Here is a 21,979-nt window from a genome sequence, read left to right on the forward strand (position 1 = left end):
GTACAAGAAAAACTCCCCCTCAAAAACTGAATAAAATCTCGTATTTGAGAAGTAATTATCTAAGCATTCATTCAGAGGTTATAATCATTCAAGCAACATAGACAATAAATCTGGAAATATTCATTCAGTCACAACGAAACACAGCTGGATAAACATGATGTTTATTTAATCAAATAAATTTCCTTGTATTTTTACATTTGAGTACATACAACAGTTGAAAGGAAAATTGCTACTACAATAGCATATTCTCCAATGAGATGCAAAAACTCGTGTTCTAAGAATGTTAATACTGATTAATTAAATCGAGTTTGGTTAAAAATCTAGCGGAAGAAACTCGAAGTAATCATTCGTGAAGAAGACTGTTAAATTAGAAAACATTTTAACTTATGTAAACTGAATAACTGAAAAGTAAGGGATCAGTTGTCGCATATATCAGTTCAGTTATGACAAGAACTGAATTGACGGATGCTCTAACTGATCAAGTCAATTTGAAAACAACAGTTAATCAGTTACATACATAAGATATATTTATGGATGTTCGGAGACTTCAATTGCTCCTACGTCACCCCTTCTACCACCTCGGGTAGGATCCACTAGAAGACTTTGATTTATAAAACTACTTGTACAAACCCACCCAGCTTAGGACTTACCCACTGCCTAACTGAACTCCTAGTCTAGACTGAAGACAGCACCTTCCAGCCAAATCTTCTTTAACTTCTATGTGAGAAATACTACATACACAAGTTTAACGTCTTTGTACAAGACTGTATTTGAGTTGTGGTGTTGTGCGTGAGAAATGAACAGTGAATACACCAGAAAGGTGTTCTCACACACTGAGGGAAGTGAGCTTCTAATCTAAGAAATATAACTTTGGAGAGTTCCCTCAACTTGGGTTGTTGCTTCTTTTTAAGCTGATAGGAAAATAAGCGTGCCTTTTTTTTTACCACACTCTCTCTAGGGTTGTATGGTTCACTCTTCTTTTCGTATCCACTGATCTCCTTTTTATATAGGCGAGAATCTGATCGTATAGTGAGACTCAATTATTGTATATGTTGCATCTTTAATTCATTTATTGGACTCTGTGTCTCTACTTTTCGAGTGTCCTTCTGAAACGTTTGTCTTTAATGCTCTGATGCAACGTTCATTATTGTCCTTTGACTGGACAATTGCTTTGTACATTTGTGTATAGCTGGAATCCACTGAATGAGTTTGTCTTGATCTACAACTGAAAGATTCTAACTGATGCTTCAAACTAGTCAGCTGAACTGATCTTCAGTTGGGCTAGCGAAATCAGTTAACTCGTCAGTTGAACTGATTTCACTCTTGTTCAGTTGAACTGGTCAGCTGAGCTCTTCATCAGTTAAACACTCTTTAGACTGGCTAGGCTTCTGAGGTTCTCCTGCTGAACCACCTATCAGCTGGACAATTAGCTGAACAGCTCATTTGACATATCAGTTTGTCTGATTCGGTTTGTGCGATCAGTTGGGTCTTCAGTTTGCGATTCAGACATCTCATAACTGATCCTAACTTCTGCACACTAAGGTAAAACATTAGTAACACAAAATAACAAGTTTTGTTAACATCAAAATTAAGATTGCGAACTTGAAAAATTCCAACAATGTACATATGTGTATATGTATGTATTGATGTATTATATATAAATATATATTATATATATCTATACACACACAACATGAGAATTTTAATTGACTAATGAAAATAGGAATCCTAATAGAATTAGGACTATGAATCCTAATATAAGCGGGATTCCTGATGTTATCAGGAATCAAAGCTTATAAACATTTCATTGAGGGTCATATGAAATAACACAAGTTTTACACAGATTCTGGCTGACAAAATTTTGTCCACCAAATTTTTTTCTCCTCTCTTCCCGCAAAAATTTTGCCATCCCAATTTTCACAAAGAAAATTTTGTCCATTTCTACGGCCACATCGTCTCAAGATTTCTGGAATTCAGTCGATCTAAACTCGATGCAAATTCGTGTAAGATTTCTAGTGCGGTCTATACGATAAACAAAGTATCTGATCGTGAACTTGATTAGGCGATCAAATGAGGTAGATCTATTCGCAAGGATTTACAAGAAAAACTCAATCTAATAATCCTAACTGGTTTAATGTCCAGCATTAAATTTGCAAAGATAAACAAATATAAACATCATTTGAATGTTTTAAATCATACGAAGTTTAAGGAATGTTTGAAACGTCAAAATTAAAAATTTTAAACTTCTGTTGTACCTTAGGTATGAGAAAATGATGCTCCAACAATTTAATCATTATACGCCAATCCAATTTAATTCAATTTTCGATTCGATTATCGCATTAGAAATTAATTGTTGTTGTGAAATATTTTGGAGGGGGAAGGTTTCTGCAGTTACTCAAACATGGTGCACCATTTCTGCTTGGCCATGAGAAGTCTTGAGTAAATATAAGGTATGTTAGCAACAAAAAGAAAACATCAGTTCATCATTTTTTTTTTATATAGATTTTACACAAAACACGTGAAATTTCCTATTTTCTTATTAAAACATATCTGGGGATTTATTTTTCGGCTATTTGTTTTTTACATTATGTCTTGTATGGGCTATTTACTGGGAATTTCATGTATCAGGAGTCGTTGAAAGATTGTTGGTGCTTTCATATTTTCATTTTATGTACACGCAGTTTATTGAATAGTATATCGTATCCAGCGGAAGCGTATGACATCAAAATGGGGTTTTGGGGTTTCGGTTTCTTCCATGGCGGAGTCAATTCATGCTTCAAGAATTAAAGTTGCCCGAAAACCGAGGGTAAGAATTTATTCGAATATGTTCTTGAATTCATTCGAGATGTGCTTAGAGTTGTATTGTACCAAGGTTGGACATCTTACAACAACATGCTCCTTTTTACTCGGAATCACTTGAGTGTGCAGAAAGTGGTTAGACCGATTAAATAAAGCAGCTTTAAACCTCAAATTTTGGTAATCGGGCGACTAATTTTTTGGTTATTTCTCGCAGCTGCAACTTTTCTGGAACATCCTTTATCTTTTATTGACTATCTTTGATCGGGATACCCGTTCATACCACTTACTAGCTTGAAATCATTTTTGTTTGAGTTATAATCACAACTTTAGCAAGGTATCCTCATTTTTTATGTTTCGATTACTGTTTGTTTTAATATTATTAGATGACATAAAATTTGTTGATATGGTTAAAAATTAATGAGGAATGCAATTGGAGTTGTAAATTTGAAAAGTTCGTTAACTCAATTCTTAATATATTTGTCGTTAAGTGGAAGAATGAAAAAATTCAAGCTAAATGTAAAGTGATTCCATTAAATGTTGCGATGTTTTAGTGGTGATTAATATGCTGTCCATTTAACGAATGATGGAGATTGAAACACTTGTGAAGTAGGGATGATAATTTTTCCCACAGGTTTGGAGCCTAGCAGGAAAAACCCGAAACGGGGATGGGATCTCCGATTTTTTCGGGTTTGGGTTCGGGTTCGAGGATTTTTTCAAATTCCCGATGTAGTTCGGGGCAGGGTATGGGATTACTATCCTTATCCTCGAACCCGCCCCGAAAATAATATCAATAATAAAATAATAGTATTATTAATATTAATAATATAATAATATTATTAATTTTTTAAAATATTAATAATATTATTATTATTAATATTGATATTAATATTAATATTAATATTATCACTAATAATAGATAATAATAAGCTTTAGTTTGAAAAAATTTCTGAATCCGTCATCGTTTAACCGTATTAATATTTTTGAAACGGAGATGGGGCGGGGATGAGAAGCTGATCCCCGAAGTTTCGGGTTTGGGGATTCCCCGAAACCGAAAAATTGGGGATGGGAGCGGGTATGGGGGTGGGGATGGAATTCGGGGACAGGAATGGGGATGTGGATGGCAAACCCGCCCCCGCCCCATCCCATTGTCATCCTTATTGTGTGAAGTCAATGTGTAATAGTTTTTGTTAAACAGAAGGTTAGGGAAAATAGTATACACGTTTAATACCCCACAAAATCACATTTAATGAAGATGTTTGTATTTTGAATGAACCAATCGTGCGTAAAGTATTCCAAGGGTCCACGATTAATTATAGCTCTAATTCATTACATCAAAAAAGAATGGCCGAAATTCAAGGGAAGAAAAATTAGAAAAAGCACTTGTGAAAAAGTGGCGATCCTCCACTCCATTAGTGTCGAGAGTTTCAGCTGTCACATTTCGAAATTTCATTGGCCAGCCTGGTCATCATATGTACATACATGTGTGTGTATGTATATATATATATATATATATATATATAACTGGAATGAATGTGATTCATTGTCGATGGAGATGGTCAAACCACTTTTTCGACTCTTTCGTGTACAATCGTTCAGTTTTATCAATTATTAACTAAATTTGTTTAGCCTACCGAGCTTGTTAAAACAAAATATTTGAATCGTATTCGAATTCTTTTGGCTCTTGCGTTGTTAAAATATGATTGATTATATATTTGAGTGGTTTTAATGAGCTATTGGACTGAATGGTTATAACTAGAATTCCACTCGATCGACGACAAGTTCAAATGTTATTTTAGTCTTACTCGAGTTTTATATTTTCGAAGATGGATTAATAATCGTTAATTGAGAAAGTTCGTGATTTGAATATAATTTTGTATCATGATTACATATGCATGTTACTCAATCATGAAATAATGTCCTCCGATACATTTCATTTCTTTTGAATTAAATAATAAATTAAAAATATTATATATGTATGCATTCTCAATTAAAAATATTAATTAGACCAATATTAAACTAATATATATATATATATATATATATATATATATATATATATATATCTTGAGATTGCGCTCCCCCAAGAAGGATTTTCTAATGTTATTAAGTCATGTTTCCAAAAATAAATTCAATTATTTATTGTTTAATTATTTCCATTATCTGGCCTTATTGAAACGAATTAATATATAACATATGATTCCTCTAATTTAATTAGTATATAAAGATGAAATTTAAGAGGACAGGTACACAATTGCATTGCCTCAGTCACTTCAATGAGGTTACTCATCTGTGTCTATCAATGAGTTGATACTCATATATTAAAAGTGATGAAGTATATAAAAATTATATATCTAACAGATGTATGTCACTTCATTGGTGGACACAAAGGTTGGTATGATTGACGGATAACATAATGAAACCGATTTTTAATTCCAACAATTGTAAGATAAAATAATGTAACAAAGTATGAAAAGGTCCCACGACAATGTTCACTTGCTGTTTGTGAGTCCGCTCCACCACCAAAAAGAAAATGACGATTTGAGAATATTTTGGTTCGCGCATTGAAATAATAATTGGAAGCATTAATAATTGCAGCATTCTGCCGATGAAGACCACCATTAGTTTTTTGTCCTCTTGCTCCGCTCCCACATCATTTATTCGCTAACCATGTTTGTTTAATATATTTTGAGAGACGAAATATCGACATTAATGTACACACTGGCACATAATTTCTAACTTTAATTAAAAATTGTTTAAGTTAGTAGAAATAATATATTTTAGTTATTTTACTAGCTATTAATTTCCATTAATTTATTTTTCACACACATATATATGCTAAACAATATTCCAACAACATTTCTTATGCTAAACATTTTTAACAACATGGTTGAAAATTAATCGAAGATTTTCATTGATTATTTGACCGTGTTTGGAAATCATTTGATAATTGTCTTTTTTCCATTGGAAAAAATTAAAAAAAAATGTAATGAAAAAATGTCATTATATTGTCATTTTTAGGATTATTTTGGGACATATTGTGTCATCGGATGAAATTGAAATAACAAAGCAAAAATTGATGTCATCGCTAATCTACCTTCATCAAAGATTATTAGGGAAATTCACTCATATTTGAGACATGCTAGATTTTATTGCAGGTTTATAAAAAATTTAGTTTAATCTTTGAACTCATTTTAAGCTCTTAACAAAATAAACAACATTTAAGTGGACTCAAGAATGTCAAAATGCTTTTGATAAAATCATTGGACATTGAACATCATGCAACCCCTTGACTGATTTTGTAGCGCCCTTACCCGGGCCACTACTAAACAGACTAATAAGCATATAAAATATAAAGTTGATAACAATAATTAAACAGCGAAAACCAAATAAATTAATCATCTTACAACCCAAACGAAAACAAAAGAATAGTCTCAGTCTTAAATGTTAATACAATCATATCGAAGATATAATTATGAACGAGCATATAAGAAACTAAATTAAACCTCCACTTGATCACCGCCGAAAACCCAACTACTCTAGCCACTGCCCTGGCCACCTTCCAACCTAAGACCTGCCTCGTGGAATGAGGTTACCAAGATGAAAATAAGGACGTGAGCGACAATATCTTAAAACGAGAATGTACGAGCATACAAACTGATATGATGCATGTGAAATGTTATATGCTCGGATATCAAGGATCAAGTCAAGAATCTCATGCTCAGTCTAGAGACGCCTGAGTGTGTAGTCTTTGATCTACCCTAAGCATGTTTTGGCTCCCACACTCATCATCAAGACGTGGAACTACAATGTCCAGAGTCATCAGAGCCTGATCGCCCCCTCAGACACAATAGCTGTTGATGCCCAACTGTCCACAATACAGAACAGGGTTGAGTGGCTCCAACAAATGTAGTATATCTCAAATAATATCATGCTCAACATGATATCTCATGCATAATATGCCAAAGCGGTAGAACGTGTATCGTGCAACAGATAAATATACAGCATATAAGTGTGTATACTATACTTTGATATCTCAGTCAGTACATCATGTACCTAACTAAAACAATCTGACAAAAAGCTTAATCGTCTGAACCTAGACAATATTAACATAATGAAATAACTATCAAGCCAAATCTTGAATCACCAAACATGCTTCAAAGTTCTTCCTAATGATCATTAAATCACTTTAAGGCTTTAGGATTATACATGTGTCTGTCGTCAGCCCGCTTGCTGATTACGTCTCGATCTGCGTCCTAGTTCGCCGACCTCTCCTTGAGTCGACACTAGCTCTAAAGCCTCCCGACACCAAACTGTCCTAGAAATTGGCTAGAAAACCTAAGTTATATGGCTAGAACTCGAGAGAGAGTGGCTGAAAGAGGCGGTGTAGAAAACAAATGAAATCAGCTTCCATTTATAGACTACATCCGGACTAGTTTAGAATATTCAAAATCAATCTTATCTACCACGTGTTAGAATCTCATTCGTCTAGTTGGATTTCTCGGGGTAATATAATCTGAAGTAGATTGAGTTGTTCATTTTAAATTCGGTGGATTCTAACAAGTTGATCTCGAATTATCAATTCCTTAATAATTCCTAATTATCAACTCTTTAATCATCTTTTAATTAGTATTTCATTAAAAATAAGGATTCGGGTCAATACAGATCTTTACTATTTGAAATCATGTGTGACACAAGTGATTGTATAATCGATGTAGTGTTGGGTTAAAGAAGAAACAGTAAGCTTCATGTTATATATCATGCAAGTAAAATTTAAATAATACACAAGTGAATTACTCCAAAATCTAAAAAGAACAACCAAATGTAATATTTGCATTAGATAAATTTTGTTCTTACTTGATTGGATCAACGACTACTGTATTAACTGATCGCTCTGATGTTATATATTTATTGACCAAATAGGATGTGAAGCCATGATTAATCCGATGGATTTTATTGCTCCAAAAATTTTACATTGCTATAAAAAATTAGAAAAACGAGAATGTGGTAGCTGAAATTTTATTAAGGCTAATGACATGAATCACACTAATTAATATAATTTCTTGATGAACAATTATGTTATGTTGCTATTTTTTTTTTTTTTTTTGCTAATATAGTTGATTTTCTTGTGATAAGAAAAAGGACACTGAAATAGAATTCTCAAGAAAAAAATTTGAATGAGGTAAAAATAAAAAATTATTGGGATGATCGTAATGTTCAGGTATTTTTCATATCAAATTTTTTGGCGTTTCATATCTGAAAATGAGGTAAATAATGACATTAAATTTTTTTCACATGGAAGCATGTATGAGACATTTTTCTTCAATTAAAAACAGATGCAAAAATATTGAAATGTGGACTTTGTTGGCCTAATTTATTCAAAGATACAAGTGACATCTGCAAAATATGTGAAAACTACCAAAAATTGGGTGCGATTTCAAAAACAAATATGATGCATTTGGATCCTATAATTGAAATTTAAATTTTACTTGTGGAGAATTGATTTTATGAGACAATTTTCACCTTCTTTTGGATACTTGTATATTATAGTTGCAGCTGATTATGTTTCAAAATTAATAGAGACAATTTCAATCGAACAAATGATTATAAAATAGTCATCAATTTTTTGAAATAAAATATTTTTTGTAGATTTGGAATTCTTCGAGCCATAATAAGTGTTAGAGAAACTCACTTTGTTAATAAACTATTTGATTTATTAATGAAAAATATGGTATTACTCATAAAGTTACTAACCCTTATCATCCTCAAACAAATGGATAAGTTGAATTAGCCGACTGGGAGATTAAACAAATTTTTGAAAAAACTTTTAATTCAAATAAAAAGTTTTGTCTTTGAAATTTGATTATGCTATTTTGACATATCAAACAACTTTTAAAACATCATTAGGCATGTTTTTTACAAGTTGATTTATGAAAAACACTGTCATTTGTCTGTGAAATTGGAGTATAAACCTTATTGAGCAATTGAAACTTTGAATTCAAACATCGATGATGTCAAAAAATGGGGCAAATTGCAACTGAATGAACTCATAAATGATGTGTATGAGAATTCGAAGATTTTTAAAGAAAAAATTAAATACTTTCATGACAAAAAATTCTTAGAAAATCATTTGAGGTTGGCCAAAATGTTTTACTTTTATAATTCTAGAATTCACATATTTCCTGAAAAATTACAATTGAAGTGGACATGAATATATGTTATAAAACTTGTGTATCCTTATGGAGTTTTGAGCATTGAAAATTCTAAAAATGATGATGTTATTTAAAGTAAATTGATAAAGGCTTAAACCATTTTAAGACAATGAAATCTTTTATGAAGATTTATCCAATTTTCGATGCTTATTTTTATTATGATGTATTTTATTTTCTTTATGCAATTTTTTAAATTTTAATTTCATTTTCTATTTAAGTGGCGGATAATAGTATTCTTTGACTGTTATCGTCGGTTAAGTTAGATCCAAAATATTTCATACAAAAATAAAAAATCACTTCTTCTTTTTTTTTTTTCAAAATGGATGAAATTCTCACAAAAATTTGTAAATATTTTCCTTATGTTTTTAAACATGTTTTGAGAAAAATTTATAAAGATAGGTGTGAAAGATTGAGAATGCTTATGAAAAAAGAATTGTCGAATGATATTCGTCTTATAATTGAGATCAATGTTCGTTTAGGAGGAGAAGTTCTAAATATCTTACTCATTTATATGCATAGATTAATAAAAATCACATATGCAAAAAAATAGAGGGCTAAAAGATTAAAAAAAATTCATAAGTGTGCTAGATGAACTTGTGACAAAAAATGCAGAACTTCGGGATGTATTTCCAAAAACAGAGAAAATAAAATTGATTTAATTAAAAATGGGTAGAGTAAGAAATATTTACTCTTGAGACACATTCTAGTGGATACATTGTTAGGATCGGTTAGGGTGGCTAAGGTGTTTAGAAGGGGAAGGGGTTGAATAAACACTTTTGCTTTTTAAGTTCTTTCTTGAAATGTGAATAGTTCTTTAAGGAACTGATCCTAGTCTTATTTGTCGAAATATATCAGTCAACTGAAAGTAGTGTGGAATAAGATTGAATACTTAGTATAAACTATAACGATAACTAAAATAGACACGGAGAATTTTTCTGGATGTTCGGAGAATTCAAATGCTCTTACGTCACCCCTTCTATCACGAGGATAGGATTTCATTAAAAAACTTTGATATATTACAGCAAATTGTAATAATCCATTTCAGTTGGTCTTACACACTGTCGAACTGAAACTCTTAGTCTAACAACTCATAAACAGTTATAAAAACTGAAAGATACTCTAATTTGTAACCTGAATGCTATGGATACATACAATGATTGTAGAGCTTAAATATGTGATCTATAAACTTGAGAATATGTTTGTGAAATGTATCGCAATTGATTAAGGTTGTAGATTGATTGCTTTGTGTGCTCGCTTATTTTCAGTCACCAACGTTCGTCAACTGATTCGATCAGCTATATATAGTCTTTGATCTTAACGGTCATATTGAATGCATTTAATGACCATTTAATGACAAATATCATTTGAATCGTCGTGTAGTATATTTATATGAAAGTAGTACGAGGTATTCAGACTGATTAGAAGTCAACTGATCAGCCGATCAGTTCAGCTGGGTATTATCAGTTGTAACTGATGTCCTATCAGTTACGAAAACTTCAATTGATAAGGTTTTCCAGTTCAACTCAAAACGAAGCATTCAGTTGCGTCTGTTCGATCAGTTAGATTCTTCAGTTCCTTTAATGATTAATTTGTCAAACTCTGAAATCTATAATATTCTTGCTGGAACTTTTCAAGTTCGCAACCTTAATTTTGATGTTAACAAAACTTGTTTTTTGTGTTACTAATTATTTACCTTAGTGTGCAGAAGCTAGGATCAGTTACGAGTTGTTTACATCACAAACTGAAGACCCAACTGATATAACAAACCAAATCAGATGAACTGATACGTCAAATGAGCAGTTCAGCTGATCTTCCATTTGATATGTGGTTCAGCAGGAGAACATCAAAAGCCTGGCCAGCCGAAGGAGTGTTCAACTGATGAAGAAGCCCAGCTGATAAGTTCAACTAAACGAGAGTGAAATCAGTTCAACTGACGAGTCAACTGATTTCACCAGCCCAACTGAAGATCAGTTCAGCTGACTAGTACGGAGCATCAGTTAAGAATCTTTCAGTTGTAGATGAAGACAAACTTATTCAGTGGTTTCCATCTATACACAAAGGTACAAAGCAATTGTCCAGTCAAAGGACAATAACGAACGTTGCATCAGAGCATTAAAGACAAATGTTTCAGAAGGGCAGTAAAAAGTCGACACACAAAGTCCAATGAACGAATTCAAAATGCAATGGATACAATTATTGAGTCTCACAGTACGATCAGTTTCCCGCCTATATAAATAGAAGATCAGTGAAGACTCGAGAAGTGATAAAAAACAAAAGAGAAGAGAGGGCACGCTAAATACTTATCAGCTTTCAAGAATCAAATCAGCCCAGAGGGACACTTCAACGTGTTATCAGCTTAGTTTAAGAAGCTTATTTCCCTCAGTGTGTGAGAAAATCCTTGTTCAGTTCTCACACACGTACATACTCACCACCACCCAAATACAGTTTTGCACAAAGACGTTAAACTTTTGTATGTAGTCTTTCTCACATAGACGTTAAAGAAGTGTTGGCTGAAAGGTGCTGCCTTCAGTCTATACTAGGAGTTCAGTTAGGAATTCGATAAGTCCTAATATGGGTGGGTTGGTACAAGTAGTTGTATAAATCAAACTCTTCCAATGAATCCTACCCGAGGTGGTAGAAGGGGTGACGTGGGAGCAATTGAAGTCAACGAACATCCATAAACATATCGTGTGTTTTAACTGATTAACTGTTGTTTCAAACTGACTTGATCATTTAGAGCATCCGTCAGTTCAGTTCTTGTCATAACTGAACTGATATATGTGACAACTGATCCTCTGCTTTTCAGTTATTCAGTTTACATGAGTTAAAACGTTTTCTAATTTAACAGTCTTCTTCACGAAGGATTACATCGAGTTTCTTCCGTTTGGTTTTTAACCAAACTCGATTTAATTTATCGGTGTTAACATTCTTAGAACACGAGCTATGGCAGCTCATTGGAGAATATTGTGTTTGAAATACCTTAAAAGGCACCAGCACACGATCCTTCAATTATTATCAGAGCTAGCTGTTCTAAGAAGATCATTTGAATAAAACTGTGTTTTAAAATATGTTACTTCAAAATAGTGTTAAAAGCTATTTAAAAGTATTTCATACAATTTTCAAAACTATTTGAAAATATTTATTATCACTCATTGCGAAGGTTTGAGAGGATTGTTTCTGCAACTAACGTTGTCACCACTTCTCTCGACTCCTAGCTTTGGGGCTTTAATCATACTGCAGGGTCCTGAGCTTCATCTGTCAAGATGCACAGCTAAATTGTTCGATGAAAAAGATTTCAGTTGCAAGCCTACCAGGTCAGCTGTTCTTCAGAAGAAACTCATCCATGCTGGGATGTTGGTTGATTCAATCACCAGTTGTATTCCGTTTGAGCCTAGTTTGAGTTTGCTCGACCAGTTGGGTAAGCACAGAGATCAAGTTCAAGGCAAATTAGCTCGTTCTCTAGCAAGTTGAACTCACGACCGATGCAGCATTTCAAGCAGTCAAGGCAACCAGATGTTGATATATCCAGTTATGTCACACATAAACCGAATGATATCTGATGTTGTTTAAAATATGCTATTGTAGTAGCAATTTTTCCTTTCAACTGATGTATGTACTCAAATGTAAAATACAAGGAAATTTATTTGATTAAATAAACATAATGCTTATTCAGCGGTGTTTCATTGAGACTGAATGGATATTTTCAGATTTATTGTCTACGTTGGTTGAATGATTATAACCTCTGAATGAATAATTAAATAATTACTTTTCAAATACGAGCTTTTATTCAGTTTTTGAGGGGGATTTTTTCTTGTACTCTCAAACTGAAAAATTGTTTCTCAATGAGTTTTGAAAATTCAATTGTTAAGGAGAAGCTTTCTTCAACTGAAGATGCTCTCTTTATTTTTTTCAAAGAGGTTTTCAATTCAGTCTTTGAGGGAAGTTTTTCTTTTACCCTCAATCCTTAAATTATTTTTCAAAAATGTCTTTAATTCAGTTCTTGAGGGGAGCTTTTAACGATGTTTAAATGAACTAACCTTGAACTGAATATATTGTTCTTAACTGCTCAGGTTTTTTATCATAAAAAAAGAGGAGATTGTTGGAAATTTTTTCAAGTTCTCAATCTTAATTTTGATGTTAAAAAAACTTGTTATTTTGTATTTACATCGCAAACTGAAGACCCAACTGATCGCACAAACCAAATCAGGTGAACTCATACGTCAAATGAGCAGTTCAGCTGATCGTCCAGTTGATAGGTGGTTCACCAGGAGAACCTCAAAAGCCTGGCCAGACAAAGGAGTGTTCAACTGATGAAGAAGCCCAGCTGATAAGTTCAACTTAACGAGAGTGAAATCAGTTCAACTGACGAGTCAACTGATTTCACTAGCCCAACTGAAGATCAGTTCAGCTGATTAGTTCGGAGCATCAGTTAAGAATCTTTCAGTTGTAGATGAAGACAAACTTATTCAGTGGTTTCCATCTATACACAAAGGTACAAAGCAATTGTCCAGTCAAAGGACAATAACGAACGTTGCATCAGAGCATTAAAGACAAACGTTTCAGAAGGGCAGTAAAAAGTCGAGACACAAAGTCCAATGAACGAATTCAAAATGCAACGGATACAATTATTGAGTCTCACGGTACGATCAGTTTCCCGCCTATATAAATAGAAGATCAGTGAAGACTCGAGAAGTGATAAAAACAAAAGAGAAGAGAGGGCACGCTAAATGCTTATCAGCTTTCAAGAATCAAATCAGCCCAGAGGGACACTTCAACGTGTTATCAGCTTAGTTTAAGGAGCTTATTTCCCTCAGTGTGTGAGAAAATCATTGTTCAGTTCTCACCCACATACATACTCACCACCACCCAAATACCATTTTGCACAAAGACGTTAAACTTTTGTATGTAGTCTTTCTCACATAGACGTTAAAGAAGTGTTGGCTGAAAGGTCCTGTCACGCCCCGAAACTCAGGGTTAACACCGGCGTTGTTTAACAATCATACAATCGAAAACAACCAGCCTCGTAGCACATTATAAACCGAAACCAGTTTATATATCATAATTCAAATGAGATAACAATTGTTTTTACAACTCTCAAAAACCCAAAAACGACATAATCTAATGCGGAAACGTAAAATTGAATAAAAGTTCAATTTAATCTAAATCTCGAAGTCTCGAATTTCACCAGCCCCAAAACTGGTCCGACTCCTCTTCCTCAACCTATTCTTCGGATTTATCTGGGAGGGGAGAGTAAGGGGGATGAGTATTTGAGAACACTCAGCAAGTGGGGGCGTATCGAGCACAACACCAAAAAATATTTACTCCATTTTCGAAAACAACACATAAATACATCATGCTTTTCGTAACATAACATCATATTCATAACATAACAGCAATGCGATTTTTTCACCTTCTATGGTTTACTGATATCAGTCCCTAAGTTTTAATCCTCTAAGGGGGCAAGGTCATAAGACGGTTCTATTCCACCTTGAAAGGGTCATATGTTGGAATTCCACCCATTTTCAGGGAATCCTCACAGTGTCAACACGTAAATGTACCAAAGTTTCGAAAAAAAACATATGGACAGAACAATGGTGCTCAACCGTATTTTTGAAAAAAAACGAACACATGCAAAATTTGAAAATTTAAACATTTAAAACAGCACACTTACAGTGTATTTGAATACTAAAAACGTAGGTGCACGACTTTGGATTAGATTGCTTCTTGCACCTCGATCGGGCAGCACTTCGGCTCGACTTTTAGGCTAGCTTTGGGACGATTTTTGGTGCAAGATTTCGGCTAGGGGAGGCTACTGGAATTTTGAAAGTTGCATCTAGGGGTTCTCGAAATTGTGGTGTGATAATGGCTAGGGTTGATGCACTATTTATAGGGGAGGAGGATGAAGCTAAATATGGTGGCTAAATCATGCCAAAATTGCCTCAAATATGACAATATTTGACTCCAAATATCCTTGCCATTCTCGAAAATTCAGCTACCTAAGTTAAGAGATTTATTTCTTGATCCCATTTCCCTTCATTAATTCGAAATATGGTGGCTAGGTGTAAGGATTTGTGTGCACAAGTTTGCTGATTTGTTTCCAATCTACCTTGTATCTATCCATCCCAATTATTAGGCATAATCATAGTAGCATTTTCGAAATTATGCTTGTACAAGTGCATGTATAATTCTCTTGACAATAAGGATTTCCCATAAAATATTTCCAATACAAGGATTTACAATATAATGCTCATTTATCCCAAGAATCCAATATCCTAATAATTTCCTTGAAAATATTTAATTACAAGGTTGATTAAGAAGAAAAATATTTGGTCCTCACATCCCTCCCTCCTTATGAGAAGTTTCGTCCTCGAAACTTGAGTTGGCTTGGTCTCCAAATAGGTAGGGATAATCCTTTCGCATTTTCTCGTCCACTTCCCAAGTCGCTTCTCTCTCTGTGTGGTTGGACCACTGCACTTTGACATAAGGAATGGCACGTCGTCTAAGAACTTGTTCCTTGATGTCCACAATTCTGATGAGGACTTCTTCGTATTTCAGTTCTTCTCCCAAGTTTCCTTCGGCCAAGAGTGGTTTTACTTCCAACACGTGACTTGGGTCCGGAATGTGTCTGCTTAGTTGGGATACATGGAATACGTTGGATTCTTGACATGCTTGGTGGCAATGCCAGTCTGCATGCTAGCGTACCCACTTTCTCAATATTTCAAAGGGTCCAACATATTGGGGTTCAGTTTCCCGGCTTTACTGATCGAACGACTCCTCTCATAGGTGAGACTTTCGCATAAGCCTTCTTGCCCACATTGAACTCTACAGGCCTTCTTTTAAGATATGCCCAGCTCTTCTGTCGGTCTTGAGCTGCCTTGAGCTTCTCCCGAATGATTTTAACTTTATCCACGGTCATCTGTACAAGCTCGAGTCCCACCACAGCTTTCTCTCCCACTTCATTCTAATAAATTGGTGTTCGACATTTCCTCCCACAAAGAGCTTCGTATGGTGCCATTCCAATGCTGTTGTGATAGTTGTTGTTGTAAAAAAACTCAATTAAGGGTAGATGAGTGCTCCAGTTGCTACTAAATTCAAGGACGCATGCTCGCAACATATCTTCTAAGGTTTGTATGGTTCTCTAAGTTTTCCCATCGATTTGACGATGATAGGCCGTACTTAGGGTCACTTTCGTTACTATGGCCTCTTGAAAGCTTTTCCAAAAGCGCGAGACGAACCTTGGATCTTTATCAAATAAGATGCTCACTGGCACTCCATGCAACCTCACAATGTTGTCCATGTATAGTGAAGCCAACTTGTCGAGATTATAATTCATGCGGACGGGTAGGAAGTGTGCAGTCTTTGTGAATATGTCCACGATCACCCATATACCGTCATGGCTTTACCTAGACTTTGGCAATTCTATCACAAAGTCCATGAAAATATGCTCCCATTTCCACTCGGGGATTTCCAGAGGTTGCATTAATCCTCCAGGTCGCTGGTGTTCTGCTTTGACCTTCTAGCATACCTGACATTTGGAGACAAATTCAGCTACATCTCTTTTCATGACATTCCACCAGAAATTATTCTTGAGGTCTCTGTACATTTTCGTACTGCCTGGATGGACTGAGAATTTTGACTTGTGTGCCTCTGCCATTATCTCTTGGCGAAGGTTATCACTGTCGGGCACACACAGTCTTCCTTTCATCCATAAAATTACCTTGCCATCAATCTAATAATCCTGAGACTTTCCTTCTCTGACGTGCTCCTTAAGTTTGGTCAGTACCAGGTCTTGATCTTGGTTTAACTTGACGGTCTCCTGCAGACATGGTTGGGCCAAGAGGGAAGCTAGATTCACTTTGCCTGGGCCCTTCCGACTTAGCGCATCAGCCACTTTGTTTGTTTTACCCGGATGGTAGCTTATGGTCAAGTCATAGTCTTTCAGAAGTTTGATCCATCGTCTTTGCCTCATATTCAGCTCCTTTTGGGTGAACAAGTACTTGAGGCTCTGATGGTCTGTGACGATTTCACATTTAGCACCATAGAGGTAGTGCCTCCAAATCTTTAACGCGAAGACAACTGCTGCCAGCTCCATATCATGAGTAAGGTAGTTCTGCTCGTGCGGTTTCAACTGCCTTGATCCGTAGGCGATAACTCTTCCTTCCTGCATGAGTACGCATCTAAACCTACCTTAGAGGCGTCACTGTAAATAGTGAAATCTTTATTCTCTGCAGGCAGGATCAACACTGGCGTGGATTCGAGTTTCTATTTCAATGTCTGGAAACTCTTCTCACAATCCTCACTCCAGATGAATTTACAATTCTTCTGTGTGAGTTTTGTCAGTGGCACGGCTATCGAGGAGAACCCTTCGACAAACTTCCGGTAGTAACCTGCCAATCCAAGAAAGCTTCTGATGTCGGTGGCGTTCTTAGGTTCCGGCCACTCTGTAATTGCCTCTACTTTCTTTGGATCCACTGACACTCCTGCTCTCGAGATCACGTGTCCTAGAAAGGACACACTCCTTAGCCAGAATTCGCACTTGATAAACTTATCATAGAGCTTATTCTCTCTTAAGATTTGCAGAGCAAGGTGAAGGTGGCTCGTCTCGTCAGGAGAATAGACAAGGATATCGTCGATAAATACCACTATGAACTGATCCAGGAATGGCTTGAATACTCTGTTCATCAGGTCCATGAATGCTGCAGGTGCATTTGTCAGACCAAAAGGCATCACTGTGAATTCATAATGTCCATATCTGGTTCGAAAGGCTGTTTTGGGGATATTTTCAGCCCTGACCTTGAACTGGTGGTAACCTGTCCTCAGATCAAGTTTAGAAAAGACGGCGGCTCCTTTAAGTTGATCAAACAGATCGTTTATCCGATGTAGTGGGTACCTGTTCTTGATTATGATCTTGTTCAGTTCTCTATAATCTATGCACAGTCTCATACTCCAGTCTTTCTTCTTCACGAAGAGTATTGGAGCTCCCCATGGGGACACACTCGGTCGAATTTGCCTTTTATCTAGCAATTCTTGGAGTTGTTCTTTTAGCTCCATGAGTTCGGCTGGTTCCATTGTGTAAGGTGTTTTAGAGATTGGTGCAGCACCGGGAACCAGATTGATCTCGAACTCCACTTCGCGGTTCGGGACCGTCCCCGAGAGTTCTTCTGGAAAAACATCTGGGAACTCTCTCACTATCGGGATGTCCTCCAGTTTTAGATCGACTTCTTCTTTTATTTTACTGACCATTGCTAGGTAGATGTCTTCTCCGGATTTCATGGCTCTCCAAGCTTGAGATGCGGAAAGCAGCGATTTTCGTTCCTTGTATTTACCGTGAAACAAGACTTCTTCCTGATCTGGGGTTCGGAGTTTGAGTCTCTTTTCCTTACAATCTACTATCTCACTGTTTCTTGCTAACCAATCCATCCCTAAGATAATGTCGAAATCGACCATGATCAACTGTATCAAGTCGACGCTAAAAGTCTGATTACTGATACTGGTTTACAATCTTTGTAACTTTGTGAGTTTCAATGGCCCTACTTGTAGGTGTGGCTATACGAAAGGGCTCATTTAGTTTCTCGGGCTTACATCCTAACTTCTTAGCAAATCTCTTAGACATAAAAGAATGTGTAGCACCACAGTCAAATAACACATAAGCAGGCACTTGCTGAATAAATATGGTACCTGACACGACATCGTTCGCGTCGTCTGCCTCCTCTTGCATCATGGCAAACACCCTGGCATTCGGTTTGTTCTCCCGTGGCTTATTGGCATTCACCCCTGAGTTTGACCCGTCTCCTTTACCCGGTCCAGTTGTTCTGTTGGTGGAGTCTAGACATTTTGCCATACGGTGTCCTGGTTTCCCGCATTCAAAGCAGACACCGCTTGCTCTACAACACTCTCCAAGGTGTCGTAAGTGGCAGGTTGGGCAAGGCTTAATAGCTTGGTAGTTTGTGGCAGGCGAAAGCCCTTTAGATGGTCCATCGGACTGGTTAGGCCTCTTGAATGTATGGCCGTTATGTGGGGATTGACTACTCATAGGCCTTTTGTTCTTAAATTCCTTCTTCCAGCGTTGGATATCAGTTTCAGCTCGGATAGCTGCGCCCATCAGGTCTGAAAAATTCATAGGCTGATAGACTACCAAAGCCAACTGGATTCTACTGTTCAATCCCTTTTTGAAGCGATGCAATTTCAAAGCTTCATATGCCATGATTGTCGGAGCATAAGAACCAAGGCATTGAACTGGGAGGTGTATTCCACAACTGACATATTCGGAGCTTGAATGAAATTTTCAAACTCACTCAGTTTCTGCAGTCTGACCTCGGCTGGATAATACTGTTTCAGAAAAGCTTCTTGAAAATGCTGCCACGTGATTGTTCCTGCAGCTGTCATGGCTGGCAAGATTGTCTCCCACCACTTGCCTGCTTTATCCTCCAGGAAAGGCACTATCACGTCCACTTTCAGTGCCTCGGGAATTTCCAATAGTCATAGCTGAGTCTCCACACTTTTCAGCTAGCCCTGGCTAACTTCAGGGTCATAAGCTCCACTGAAGGTTGGACACCTGTTCTTGCGAAGTGATTCATAGTGGAACTTGATTCCGTGCTGAGGTAGAGGTGGGGGTGGCTGATTGGCGTTCGGGTTCACTAACCCTTGCAGTGTTTTCGCCACGATCGTGGCTATAGCCATCAAGTCTTCCTGGTTAAGACTGAACCCAGGTGGAGGTCCATTGTCTTCTTCGTTGGCATGGTTGTCGTTAGCCTAGCGGGGGTTGCGGTTTTGTCTCAGAGGTCTACCGACTATTTCATACAATTGAAACGTTTTTGAGAATGTATTGTTCATAACGATAGGTTTGAATGAATAATTTATGCTGGGACAACTGAAATTAATAAATAAACATAACTTTATTAATTTTTGAATATAGAGGAACAACTGAATGAAAACAAATCGTACTGACTGAAATAATATAGCAACAATGGGAAAATAAATTCCTAAGACACTCTAGTCCTCTATCTCTCCATCCCCAACGGCTGCTATAGGCTCATCTATCTTTATAGGCTCTTCCTCTTCTGGTTCCTCCTCTGGCTCGTCCTCATGAAGTAGCTCTATCATCTGTGTGAGCTGGGCGTTCTCTCCCGTGAGCTGTGTCACCTGCGCCTTCAGCTCCTATACCTCTACATCCGCCGCGTCCAACAGATCACTGGCATGCTGTTGGTAGTGCTCCCGTTCAGACTTCTTCTGTTTAACCTGATTCTTCAGAGTTTCAACCTGCTGGGTCAGATCGTGGATCACCACTTAAATGTCATGCCCCGAAACTCAGGGTTGACACCGACGTCGTTTAACAATCATACAATCGAAAACAACCAGCCTCATAGCACAGTATAAACCGAAACCAGTTTATATATCATAATTCAAATGAGATAACAATTGTTTTTACAACTCTCAAAAACCCAAAAACGACATAGTCTAATGCGGAAATGTAAAACTGAATAGAAGTTCAATTTAATCTAAATATCGAAGTCTCGAATTTCACCAGCCCCAAAACCTGGTCCGACTCCTCTTCTCAACGTGTTCTTCGGATTTATCTGGGAGGGGAGAGTAAAGGGGATGAGTATTTGGGAATAATCAGCAAGTGGGGGCGTATCGAGCACAACGCCAAAAAATATTTACTCCATTTTCAGAAACAACACATAAATACATCATGCTTTTCGTAACGTAACATCATATTCATAACATAATAGCACTGCGATTTTTTCACCTTCTCTGGTTTACTGATATCAGTCCCTAAGTTTTAATCCTCTAAAGGAGCGAGGCCATAAGACGGTTCTATCCCACCGTGAAGGGTCATATATTGGAATTCCACTCATTTTCAGGGAATCTTCACAGTGTCCAACACATAAATGTACCAAAGTTTCGAAAAAATGTATGAACAGAACGATGGTGCTCGATCGTATTTTTGAAAAAAAAATGAACGCATGCAAAATTTAAAATTTAAACATTTAAAACAGCCCACTTACAGTATATTTGAATGCTAGAAACGTAGGTGCCCGACTTTGGATTAGATTGCTTATTGCACCTCGATCGGGCAGCACTTCGACTCGACTTTTAGGCTAACTTTGGGACAATTTTTGGTGCAAGATTTCGGCTAGGGGAGGCTGCTGGAATTTTGAAAGTTGCAACCAGGGGATCTCGAAATTGTGGTGTGAGAATGGCTAGGGTTGATGCACTATTTATAGGAAAGGAGGATGGAGCTAAATATGGTGGCTAAATCATGCCAAAATTTCCTCATGTCTCACAATATTTGACTGCAAATATCCTTGTCATTCTCGAAAATTCAGCTACCTAATTTAAGAGATTTATTTCTTGATCTCATTACCCTTCATTAATTCGAAAATATGGTGGCTAGGTGTATGGATTTGTGTGCACAAGTTTGCTGATTTGTTTTCAATCTACCATGTATCTATCCATCCCAATTATTAGGCATAATCATAGTAGCATTTTCGAAATTATGCTTGTACAAGTGCATGTATAATTCTCTTGACAACAAGGATTTACAAGGATTTACAATATAATGCTCATTTATCCCAAGAATCCAATATCCTAATAATTTCCTTGAAAATATTTAATTACAAGGTTGATTAAGAAGAAAAATATTCGGTCCTCGCAGGTGCTGCCTTCAGTCTAGACAAAATATTCGGTCCTCACAGGTGCTGCCTTCAGTCTAGACTAGGAGTTCAGTTAGGCATTGGATAAGTCCTAAGCTGGCTGGGTTTGTATAAGTAGTTGTATAAATCAAAGTCTTCTAGTGAATCATATTCGAGGTGGTAGAAGGGGTGACGTAGGAGCAGTTGAAGTCAACGAACATCCATAAACATATCTTGTATATAACTGATTAAATATTGTTTTCAAACTGACTTGATCAGTTAGAGCATCCGTCAGTTCAGTTCTTGCCATAACTGAACTGATATTGTGACAACTAA

General features: G+C 36.3%; 1 protein-coding gene across 1 annotated transcript in view; it reads right to left on the reverse strand.

The window, feature by feature from the left end:
• The window catches only part of LOC142528454 (uncharacterized), a 46,523-nt gene extending 27,311 nt beyond the window's left edge, over window positions 1-19,212 (reverse strand). Inside the window, exons 1-6 of the mRNA XM_075633507.1 lie at window positions 18,687-19,212; window positions 18,005-18,430; window positions 17,460-17,854; window positions 17,006-17,169; window positions 16,534-16,684; window positions 15,769-15,969 (exon numbers count right to left, since the gene is read on the reverse strand). Coding sequence (XP_075489622.1) covers window positions 15,769-15,969; window positions 16,534-16,684; window positions 17,006-17,169; window positions 17,460-17,854; window positions 18,005-18,430; window positions 18,687-19,212 — 1,863 coding nt within the window. The remainder of the gene's footprint in view (window positions 1-15,768; window positions 15,970-16,533; window positions 16,685-17,005; window positions 17,170-17,459; window positions 17,855-18,004; window positions 18,431-18,686) is intronic.
• Window positions 19,213-21,979: the final 2,767 nt, after the last annotated feature.

Source organism: Primulina tabacum, chromosome 16 (genome assembly GCF_025594145.1).
Source record: "Primulina tabacum isolate GXHZ01 chromosome 16, ASM2559414v2, whole genome shotgun sequence".
NCBI classification, from domain to species: Eukaryota; Viridiplantae; Streptophyta; class Magnoliopsida; order Lamiales; family Gesneriaceae; genus Primulina; species Primulina tabacum.